The following is a 12,569-nucleotide window of genomic DNA, read 5'->3' as shown; positions in this document are numbered from 1 at the left end:
GTTATATCTTTCCTGCAGTGTGGCAATCTGAACTATACAGTATACTTCATCTAAAGTCTAACTCTAGCTGGTCTGATTGCTCTGTCTTGGCTATTAAAAGCAGGCACTTTTAAAATCAGCTTATCTCTGCAGGAAGTGACTGAATTGCTGTGTAATTGCAGGCCAGTGATGTTGTGGGGATGGAACTGGACTCTCTCACGGTGGTGTCTGAAAAGAGGATGCTGTCCAAGTTGCATGCCATCTTGATCCATGTCTCCCATCCACTACATAATGTACTGGGTGGGCACAGGAGTACATTCAGCCAGAGACTCATTCCACCGAGATGCAGCACAGAGCGTCATAGGAAGTCATTCCTGCCTGTGGCCATCAAATTTTACAACTCCTCCCTTGGAGGGTCAGACACCCTGAGCCAATAGGCTCGTCCTGGACTTATTTCATAATTTTACTTGCATAATTTACATATTACTATTTGATTATTTATGGTTCTATTACTATTTATTATTTATGGTGCAACTGTAACGAAAACCAATTTCCCCCGGGATCAATAAAGTATGACTATGACTATGACTACTCTTTCTGATACCTCCAGGGATCTGTAAAAATGCACTCCAATGTTCCCACTATTCCTCTGCACTTCTTGGTATCCTACCATTTTCTTTTGCTTTGTGTCCTTACATTTGTCCAGCCTGAATTCTATTTGCTGTTTTTGTTGATACCTAACTAGTCTTACTGGTGTAAAGAAATTTCTTCATTATCAAATGCACTGCCAATTATAGTGCCATTAACAAATATGGCCATAAGCCAAAAGCAAAGTACTTCAGATGCTGGAGTTTGAAATAAAACAGAAAGGTTGAAAGTACTCAGAATGATTGGCAACACCCAACAAGAGAGAAAGAGTTAAAAATTTAGTTTGATGTCTTTCATTAAATAACCAGCAACAATAACTGATTTCCTCTTTGCAGGAAGTGGCTGAATTGCTGTGTAATTGCAGGATTTTTATCCAATTTTAATCATGGTCCTGGTATTTGCCCATTTCATCAGTGCTTGGCGTGATCAAGAAATCAAGTAGCATACCCTGTAAAGCTGCATGTTTCATTTGAACACAGTTGTCAATGCTTTGCTCACAGAGGAGTGTTGATCTTTAAAGATTCATATGTTGTGGCAGCCAGACGGTTGAAATGTACAATTAAGGTTGCCGAAGAGAAAAGAGAAACTTCAGCAAAATGAGAGAAGGTTTCAATATCTTCAGAAGGAAATTAGAATTACGGATTTGTAAAATACATAACAGAGTGAAGCTATCTGTGCTGTTGGGAGATTGGGCAAAGAGATCGTGGGAGAGGAGACTATAAGAAATGCCTGATTGGAAATGTCCGCAGTTAGCCCCCACCAGCAGTGGTAATCCTCAAGTGTTGGCACAAAATCCCATATTGACCTCTCTGAAATAAAAATGGACATAATTATTTCTTCACTGGTACAGTTCCTGAGTGATCTCTCTATTGTAACAGGTGGGAATTCAGGGCAGAGGTCTGCCGCAGCTGCCTGGAATGATTCTGTGGTAAGAAAGAGACCTCCACTGGGTCGAAAACAATTCAGGCGCATGAAAGGACTTCTTGCAGAATCTCTAATTTCAATTATCACAGCCTAAAAGACTTTGGAATTTGGCTTTTTTTCAATGAGCAAGTCTGATCTTCCTGCCTGGATATTTTTGATAGAGTTGACACAATACTTCCAATGCCATCTACTTAACAAATGAATGAGGCCAGTGAAGAAGTGAAAAAATAATCAAAAGGGCATGTTGGAACCGTCTGCTGCAAAGCATAGCAGCTGCTGAAAACCAGAATAAATCAGGATGGTGGAGTGGTTCTGTAGATCAAACAGCATCTGTGAAAATAGAAAAACTGAGTTACTATTATAGGTGAATGACCTTACATCAAAACTAGACTATACTCTGACAGGCAGGAGAAGTTGCAAATCTGAAATTGTTTAACTCAAGTTTGGGCAGGAGGGTTAGGTTCTGTTTCTTATGTTTTTGTTGGTCTCCATTGGAACAAAAATGTCAGAATGGGATCGAGAGTTAAAGTGACTCTCTTATAGACAGAGGTCCCTTATCTGTGTTTGGCTTCTTCAAAGTAAAACAATAATAGTCATGCATTAGATTGGAGGAAACATAAGTAAATTACTACTCTACCTGGAAGGAATGTTTCTGTCACTTGATAGTGGGAAGGACAAGCTGAAAGCATGTTTTGCATGACCTGCAGCTGCATGGGAGGGTGCCGTGAGAAAGGTGTCACTCTTGGAGGTGGAAGAACAAACCAAGGAAGTGCCGCTCAGGAATGCTGGATGACAGAATGTTCCATGGTGACAGAAGCTACAGAAGATGATCTTAGATGTGAACACTGGTGGGACGGAAGTTGAGAACTAGGGGAAATTAAACCTCGCTTTAGCTGGGAGGAGAGTGGCTGAGAATGGGAAATAGATGAAATGTGTTGAGAGTCCTATCAACTATGGTAGAAGGAAAATCATGGTTAAGGATAAAATAAAAACAAAGACCAAAAAAAACTGAGAAAATAAAATGGTGTCTTTACAGGACGGACAAAAAGCCAATTTTATTCCAGGGTTCCTAACTGTATTGCAAAATACATTGTCAGATTAATCATATGCCACAAATGATTAAAATTTCAAATATTAATAGTGTGTAGAGATGAAGCTTGGAACAGTTAGCAGAGGAAAATTGATCTGCATATTGGTTTGTTTTGTATGTTTATTTTCAACCAATTGACTGTGAACGGCAGAGAATTTCGTTGGCAATATTTTCATAATTTATTCTACTGTATCTTTCAGAATAATTAGATGCTTTGCATACACATACAGTAGATTCTCTAAATTATGTAAAAATGTAGGTTATTGGCATTATCCATGCTTCTGTAATGAAACAAACTAACATAACTATTCTACATTTTCAGATGTGCTACAGGTGAAGCCTGGCAGGAGATTATGTTATCTTGTCTCCCAGGAAAACCTTGCGAAAGAGAGTCACCACTTCATGAGCAAGATTACACCTGTGGAACCTATTTTGCTGTTTTTTATTTTATTAGTTTCTACATGCTGTGTGCCTTCTTGGTGAGTGCAAATTCCAGATGAAGCTTTGACTTTTATTTAAAACTTATGAAGAAATACATACTATTGAAGAAAGATGACTGAATATAGTGTTTGTATTCTGTGAAGTAAATACCACTCCTCCCCATTTTAACTGTATCTAGTGAAAAATGTATTTCATTGTTAATGTGCTCCATTCAACTAATCAATCATGTGAAAAGTTAGTCTTCCACCCAAGGTACTTGGAAAAATCCATCATTAGAGATTTTAGATCAGTGACAAGACATTTTTCATCTGGCTATTAGGCAAATTGAAGGGCAGCCGAGCTATTTTCCTGCTTTTCTAAACACTCAGAATTCAAAGCAAACTACTCTTTTTAATTGCATATGTTATTATACTTCTCAGTCAAAATCTTAGTGATTGCTGTTTCCCTGACCCACAAACATTTTAATACCATTTATTTTTGTTTTGTAATTAATACAGCCATTTGAATCATGGTTTAATTTGTGGCCCTTAGATTACTATTTCCACTTTGTTCACTAGATAGGTAACAACGCCTATCTTTATGGAGTCTGAAGAAGAATGTATGCTCTTTTTGTCTTGTCACAACTCCCTAACAGTCCATATCACTAACATTTGTGATTAACCTGATTTCCCACCTGCAATAATCTTTGCTGGGCAGCCATTTTCATGAGCAGCTGATTAGTGGAATATAATAAGCCTCAGCTGTTGTAGGAAGTAAGCCTTCACGATCGCTCTCGCCTGGATGTGCTGTGTAACACTTCAACTATGGAAATTAAAATTCCACCTAGAACCGGTATTGACATGCAGCCCGATGCCAAGTTGTGCCATAATGCTTAGTTGTCAAAATATGCTGAGGACATCTAGTGGTTCTGAAAAATTAAACAGCAACCATTTAGTGTGACCATTTGTCACATTAAAATAGTGATATAGAAATTCTGTGGAAATTAATTAAATATTTAGCAGTCTGACATTCTCTTAACAATCTTGGGTTTAGTATTTAGAGATTAACCATCATGAACATTTGAAAGTGCCTGGTTAGGCTGCTATCAATAGGGATCCACTGGGTCTACATGTACAAAATATTGGGGCTGTAGAATCATATCACAGATTGATGTACCACTCACAAGATGCTGGAGGAACTCAGCAGGTCGGGCAGCATCCGTGGAAACGATGAGTCGATATTCCGGGCCGGAACGTCGACTCATTGTTTCCACGGATGCTGCCCGACCTGCTGAGTTGCTCCAGCGTGTTGTGAGTGTTGCTTTGATCCCAGCATCTGCAGATTATTTTGTGTTTACAGATTGATGTACATTGTGTGAACCTGATTTGTGAAAGTTCAGCTTCCCACCAGAGGCCTAGGATGCCTTTTCTGGCCTGACCTGAATTGGACTAGGTCAGGTACTATCAACAAAAGAACAATAAATCTTCCTTTAGCAATTTTGACCCTCTGACTCCTGCCAAAAATAAAATGGTGGACATCAAAATTGGCTTCAATAAGAGAAGAATTGTTCACTCTCCACGGTATTCATTTTGAGGTTTTTCCGTCTCTCCTCTGCTATTTCTGGCTCTCTGTTTATCTACAATTGTTGCATTCTCATTTTCCTTTTCTTATCTTCTGCAACTTTTTTTTTCATTTAGGAGGTGGCTGGTGAGTTGTATGTCAGGGATACAGGTTCAAGCCTCATTTGTTGCCTGGACTTTGTGAAGAAATGTGTTTGTCAAAGCAGCTTCCCCACCTTCTCAGATCTTTCACACTTATTTCCATCAACGTAGTTCTGTACTTTACTTACTACTATCTGCCATTTTTCCCATGATATCACACCCATTCCTACCTGTACTCTTTTCAGGACTCTTCCCTATTCATCGCTCCACGCTCATTCACCTCAACGTTAACACTCCATCTACAACTCAAATCCAATCAATGTCTAAGGAATGATTCTAAAAGGCTAGAGATATGCTGGTGTTCAGCATTATATTCATCCCTTCCACATTTACTGCTGTTAAATTCTACTGTGGGAAAAATCACATTGAACTGTAAGCCTGGTTTCCTTTGAGTGTTTCTGCCTTGGTCTCTTTCCCAAGCTGCCTCACAGGTGTTAGAAATTAGCATTTGTTTTTTTCTTCTTCTTTTATCAATAAGTCACAGATGAAGCATTAATTGGCTGCAATAAGATAGCTGGAGTTTTTGAAAATTAAACAAGAAGACTCTTTCTTCCAATTCACCTCCATCACTTGCTCTTTCTCGCTACACATGGAGCAGAACTTGTAAGATGCCTGTCTTCACAAAACTGTCATTTTCATACACCCACACATACATCTGTCTTTTTTTTCAAAATGTAAGCATTACATAAGGTTTTACAGCCAAATTTTTAATAAGTACCAAGCATTTCCCTACTTGATTTGCTGCCTAGTACAGGGAGAGGGGTCCCTTTCAGTTGTGGTAGATTGCAAAGTTAACATTATCCGCAAAGGAATAATGAGGAAGCAGCATTCTTTGCATACCAACATGCCGGGTGCTGCTTGGCAAGAGAGAATGAGGCATTGTTAGCACTATTGGTGGACAAGGGCTATGAATTGTTGCAAATATTTCCAGCTCTAGCCTGGAAGAAGTAAAAATTCATTGCTACTGTCACTTTAACAGCCACTGGTTGCATGGCTATTGCCAAATCTAGATTATACTTGTGACTGTCACAGATAGCAATTTTTTTAAATGAAAATATTTTAACTGACGTGCAGTTTTCTTATGCACATATCCTGGCCACTGGATTGCAACAGGGATCATGATCTGATGCCCTGATTACCTCCAAGAAGTATGCTGAGGTGCATGCCAGTACAACTTTTTCAAAGCAGCTTCCTTAGGTGTGAATTTTGAATTGGATTTCTTTGATGAGATATATATGTTTTGTCTGTCCACCTACCATTGAGGGATGGCATTTGTCAGAAAGCAAGGGTGGTATTTCTACTTGACATTTGAGTCAATATGCGCTAAGATAATATTATTGGGTTGGAGCGAATCTTCATATAATTTGAAAGGATTCCTAAACGTTTCCAGATAATTTCGGTAACTAATAGCACATATTTTGTGTTATCCAAAACTGTCTAATAATTTCAAAACCTACTGCCATTTTTCTTTACAGAGGACTGACATCGGTCTAAAACATCATGACTATCCAAATTATGCATATTTTTCAGATCATTAACCTTTTTGTGGCTGTAATCATGGATAACTTTGACTATTTAACACGAGATTGGTCTATTCTTGGTCCTCATCATCTGGATGAATTTAAGAGAATCTGGGCTGAGTATGACCCTGAGGCCAAGTAAGTGTTTCCATTGGAATATTAGAATTTGAAATGTTCTGTTTGGGTTCGAACTTGTTTTTTCATTTTGTGCTCTGTATGTCAGTCTGTCACAAGCTTTTGTTTGCCATGTTATTTGTATTTTAGACTGTAAGATGTACATTAAAATTGTGGCTGGAAGATCATAGCTGTGAGCTTAATGTCCAGGGACCACATTGTATCACAAGGATTGGCTGGAAAGTAGAGGGGGGGCATTGTTCTGTTGGTAAAAAAAAATCAAATCTTTAGAAAGAGATGACATAGGGTCAAAAGGTGTTGAATCATTCTGGATAAAATGAAGGAACTGCAGTGGTAAAAAGACCATGATGGGAGTTGTATACAAACCCCCCAGGTTGTAAGGATGTGGCCTATAATTTACAACAGGCGATAGAAAACGCATGCTCAAGGGGTAATGTTATGGGGGACTTCATTATGCAGGGAGATTGGGAAAATCAGGTTGGTGCTGGATTACAGGAGGGGGGATTTCATGAGTGCCTACGAGATGGCTTTTAAGAGCAAGTCATGGTTGAGCCCACTAGAGAATTAACTATTCTGGATTGTGCAATGAACCAGAATAGATTAAAAGGCTTAATGTAAAAGAATCCTTAGAGGAAAGTGATCATAATATTATCAAATTCACCCTGAAATTTGAGAAGGAGAAGCTAAGGTCAGATGTATCAGTTTTACCGTAGAATAAAGGGAATTACAGAGATATGAGAGAGGAGTTGACCACAATTGATCGGTAAAGTGCGCTGGCAGGGATGAAGGCAGGGCAGAAATGGCTGGAATTTCAGGAAGCAATTCAGAAGGCACAAGATACATACATCCCAAAGAGGAAAATATATTCTAAAGGAAAGATGACACAACCGTGGTTAATAAGAGAAGTCAAAGCCAAAATTAAAAAACAAAGAGAGGGGCATATAATAGTGAAAATTAGTGGGAAGTTGGAGGATTGGGAAGCTTTCAAATACCAACAGAAAGCAACTAAAAACATCATTAAGAAGGTAATAATTGAATATGAAAGGAAGCTTGCCAATAATATTAAAGATGATACCAAAAGTTTCATCAGATACATAAAGTGTAAAAGAGAGGCAAGAGTGGACATCGGACCGCTGGAAAACGATGCTGGAGAGGTAATAATGGGGGACAATGAAATGGCGGATGAACTAACTAAGTATTTTGCATCAGTCTTCACTGTGGAAGACATTTGGCGTATGGTGAAAGTTCCAGGATTCAGAGGTCATGACGTGTGTGAAGTTACTATAAGAAGGTTCTTGGGAAACTGAAAGGTCTGAAGTTAGATAAGTCACCTGGACTAGATGGTTCACCAGAAACCCAGAGTTCTGAAATAGGTGATTGAAGAGATTATGGAAGCATTAGTGGTGATCTTTCAAAAATCACTAGATTCTGCAATGGTTCCAGAAGACAGAAAATTTGCAAATGTCACTCCACTCTTCAAGAACGGAGAGAGGCAGAGGAAAAGAAACTACAGGCCAGTTAGTCTGACCTCAGTGGTTAGGAAGATGTTGGAGTCAATCATTAAGGATGAGGTCTCAGGGTACCTGGAGGTACATGATAACATAAGCCACAGTCAGCATGATTTCCTCAAGGGAAAATCTTACCTGACAAATCTGTTGGAATTCTTTGAAGAAATAACAAGCAGGATAGACAAAGGAGAATCAATTGATGTTTTGTATTTGGATTTTCAGAAGGCCTTTGACAAGGTGTCACACATGAGGCTGCTTAACAAGCTATGAGCTCATGGTATTACAGGGAAGATTCTAGCATGGATAAAGCAGTGGCTGATTGGCAGGAGGCAAAGAGTGGGAATAAAGGGAGCCTTCTTTGGCTGGCTGCCGGTGACTAATGGTGTTCCACAGGGGTCTGTGTTGGAACCGATTCTTTTCATGTTATATGTCAAAGATTTGGGTGATGGAATTGATGGCTTTGTTGAAAACTTTGCAGACAATATGAAGATAGGTGGAGGGGCAGGTAGTTTTGAGGAAATAGAGAAGCTACAGAAGGATTTAGACAGATTAGAAGAATGGGCAAAGTAATTGCAGAGGGAATACAATGTCAAGAAGTGTATGGTCATGCACTTTGGTAGAAGAAATGAAAGGGTTGAGTATTTTTTTAAATGGAAAGAAAATGCAAAAAACTGAGTGCAAAGGGACTTGGGAGTCCTTGTGCACAATTCCCTAAAGGTAAGTTTGCAGATTGAGTCTGTGGTGAGGAAGGCAAATACGATCTTAGCATTCATTTCAAGAGAACTGGAATATAAAAGGAAGGATATAATGTTGAAGCCTTACATGGAGTATTGTGAGCAGGTCTGGGCCCCTTATCTTAGAACGGATGTGCTGAAATGGAGAGGGTTCAAAGGAGATGCATAAAAATGATTCCAGGATTGAATAGCTTGTCATATGAGGAGTATTTGATGGCTCTGAATTCAGAAGAATGAAGGGTGACCTCATTGAAAACTATCGAATGGTGAAAGACCTTGATAGAGTGGATGTGGAGAGGATGTTTCCTGTGGTGGGAGAGTCCAAGACCAGAGGACATAGCCTCAGAACAGAGGGCTGCCCATTTAGAAGGGAGATGAGGAGGAATTTCTTTAACAAGTGTATGGTGAATCTGTGGAATTCTTTGCCACAGGCAGCTGCAGAGGCTAAAACTTTATGTACATTTAAGGCAGAGGTTTATAGATTCTTGATTGGTCAGGGCATGAAGGGATATGGGGAGAAGACAGGAGAATGGGGCTGAGAGGAAAATTGGATCAGCCATGATGAAATGGCGGAGTAGACTTGATAGGCCAAATGGCCAAATTCTGCTCCCGTAGCTTACGGTCTTATGGTCCTAAACATTTGTTCTGCTCCAACACTATGGATATGATGGAATATTCCTGTTTTAAAATATGCATGAATGTCACTGTAAGAACAGTATTTGAATTTAGCAGACGTATCAAATGCATGAACATTAACTGATTTTTACTTGCAAAAATTAATAGAACATAGAACAGTACAGCACAGGAGCAAGCCTTTTGCCCCACAATGTTGTGATGAACTAATTTCTTCTGCTTACACAATGTCCATGTCCTTCCATTTTCCTCCCATTTATGTGCATATCTAAACATCTCTTAAAATTCTCTACCATCACCCCAGGCAGCACATTCCAGACATCTACCACTCTGTAAAAAACTTGTCCCTCACATCTCCTCTGAAATTATCCCCTTCCACTTTAAATGCATGCCCTCTGATGTTTGACATTTCAACTCTGGGAAAAGGACACTGTCTATCTGCTCTTATCTATTCTTCTCATAATCTTATAAATCTCTAACAGATCCCTCTGCAGTCTCTGCCACTCCAGAAAAAAAAAACAACCAAGTTTGTCCAACTTCTTGTTATAACATATGCCCTCTTATCCAGGCAAAATCCTGGTCAACCTCTTCTACACCCTCTACAAACTCTCAACATCCTTCCTATAATGGGGCAACCAGAACTATATGCATAACTCTAGATGTAGCCTAACCAGAGTTTTATAAAGCTGCAACATACCTTCCTGGCTTTTGAACTCTGTGCCTTTACTTATAAAGTCAAGTATGCCTTATGCCTTCTCAACCACCCTATCAAACTGTGCAGCCACTTTCGGGGAGCTATGAACTTGGGCCCCAAGACTCCCCTGCTCAACACTGTTAAGGGCCTTGACCTGAACAGTGCACTATCTCATTACATATGACCTACCAAGGTGCAACATTTCACATTTGGACAGAGTAAATTTCATCTGCCATTTCTCCATGCATATCTGCAACTGATCTATATCCCGTTTGTATTCTTTGCCTGTCTTCTCTGTCCATAGCACTACCAACCTTCATATCATCTGCAAACTTACTAACTCACCCATCTACATTTTTATCCAGATCATTTTTATCTATCAAAAGCAGCAGAGATCCCAGTACAGATCTCTGTGGAATACCACTAATCACAGATCTGCAACTAGAATAAGTCCCTTCAACCACTACCCTCTGTCCTCTATGGGCAAGCCAGTTCTGAAAGCAAATGGGCAGATTCCATGCATCCTAACGTTCCTATTTGTTTCTATACATATGGAGTTTTTATGAACAAATATGGTCATTGCCCACTGCATTGTAAAACCAGAATCTCTCAAATGTGTAATAGTCTAAAATTTCAATGGCATAACTCATTTTTACAAAATTGAACTGCATTCAATATGATCATTACTTACAAGCATAACTGTGAATGGCAAATGCTGACTTCCACATCTTTAATGTAACAGCCAATTGTAGAGTCACAAGATGCACAACACTGATGTCAACCAAAGGACCACAAGGAAATAGAAGCAGTCCACTTGGCCCCTCAAGTCTGACTTGCCATTCAGTATGTTCAAGGTTGATTTGGCCAAGCCCTAAACACCTCTTCTGTGCCACTTTCACATGGCCTGCATTTCTCCAGTCTTTTAAAAATGTACCATCTTTCTCTTTAAGTACCTCCAGTAATAACTTCAACTCTCTGGCGAAGTACGGTCCAACTAGATTTTTTAGATCTATAACATAATCTCACGGCTCTTGAACTCAACCCCTCGACTAATGAAGGCCAACACACCTTACACCTTCTTAACCACCCTATGAGTTTGCTCTGCAACCTTGAGCAATCTGTAGACATGTACCCCAAGATCTCTCTGTTCCTCAACTCTCCAGAGCCCTGTTTAATCATTGTTTCTTAAACCTTAGGTATGCTTCTTTCCTCCTCTTGTCGAGATGTTCCACATCTCTTGCAACCATGGTTCCTTCACCCTACCATCTTTTCAGTGCCTCAGTGGGGCAAACATCCAGAACCCCGTGAAAGTGCTCCTTAAACAACCTCCACATTGCTATTGTGCATTTCCCTGAGTACATCGTTCCCAATTTACAGTCCCAAGTTCCTGCCTGATGGCGTCATAATTTGCCTTCCTCTAATTAAGTACCTCCCAATACCACCTGCTCCTATTCCTGTTCAAAGCTGTGCTAAAGGTCAGGGAGTTATGGTCACAGTCTCCAAAATGCTTGCCCACTGAGAGATCTGTCATCTGTCATCGGACTTGGCTCATTGCCAAGCACCAGATGCAGTATGGCCTCTCCTCTAGTCAGCCAGTCCTTCCTGGACTCATCTAGCAAATTCCGCCCCATCTAAACCTTTCACAATCAATATTGGGGAAGTTGAAGTCACCTATGACAACAATCCTGTTATTTTTACATCTTTCCAAAATTTGCCTCTCGATCTGCACCTCGGTGCTTCTTTTGCTATTGGGGGAATCTATAGAATACTCCTAAAAGAGTGATTGTTCCCTTCCTCTTTCTTATTTACACCCACACTCGTTCAGTAGGCATTTTCTCCAGGATGTCCTTCCTTCCTACAGCTGTGATGCTATCCCTGATTATCCCCTACCTCTTTCACCTCCCTCCCTGTCTAAAGACCGGAGCATCCAACAGCCATTCCTGCCTTTATGTTAGCCACAATGTCATAGTTCTATGTATTGACTATGTCCTAAGTTCATAGCCCTTGTTCCTAATACTTCTCACATTATAATGGATGCATTTCAACCCACCCAACTGACTACAATATGCTCTTTCCACTGTCTATCCTTCTCACAGATTACAAATTATTGTACAGGAATTCACCATGAGTAACTTCTAGTGTGCCATTGTTCATTGCAACTCTATGAACATTCCCAAATTTAACGATGGTCCAATCAAGCATGGGAATGTGACAGAAAACGCAGCAACGATGTTCAGCTGGATGGGTGAACTGTTGAACATCCTTCTGTGATTCAAATTTGGTCTGGAATTTCCTCTTCGCATGTGAGATGGCTCTCTAGAGGTCATACCTGGTCCCCTTATACTTCCTTCGGTTGCCAGTCCTGAATGCCACTGATCTCACCCTCAGCAGAATGCAGATCCCTTGGTTCATCCAGGGCTTCTGCTTGGGGAAGACTCTGACTAATTGTGATGGGTACACACTCATTCACAAGTGTCTTTATAAAGTCTGTAACAATTATGGCAAATTCATTCAGGTCCCCTGATGAGTCCTCGAACATGTCTACTGACTTCTGTCTTGAAGC

At 40.0% G+C, this 12,569-nt stretch overlaps 1 protein-coding gene across 2 annotated transcripts in view; it reads left to right on the top strand.

The window, feature by feature from the left end:
- Positions 1-12,569, top strand: part of cacna1c (calcium channel, voltage-dependent, L type, alpha 1C subunit) — a 669,326-nt gene that overhangs the window by 592,344 nt on the left and 64,413 nt on the right. For both annotated transcript variants that reach the window (XM_063058026.1, XM_063058027.1), the window contains 2 exons: positions 2,964-3,120; positions 6,313-6,440. In XM_063058026.1, coding sequence (XP_062914096.1) covers positions 2,964-3,120; positions 6,313-6,440 — 285 coding nt within the window. The remainder of the gene's footprint in view (positions 1-2,963; positions 3,121-6,312; positions 6,441-12,569) is intronic.

Source organism: Mobula hypostoma, chromosome 9 (genome assembly GCF_963921235.1).
Source record: "Mobula hypostoma chromosome 9, sMobHyp1.1, whole genome shotgun sequence".
NCBI lineage: Eukaryota > Metazoa > Chordata > Chondrichthyes > Myliobatiformes > Myliobatidae > Mobula > Mobula hypostoma.
The sequence above is the reverse complement of the archived record's forward strand: the minus strand, read 5'-3'. Positions and strand labels throughout refer to the sequence as shown.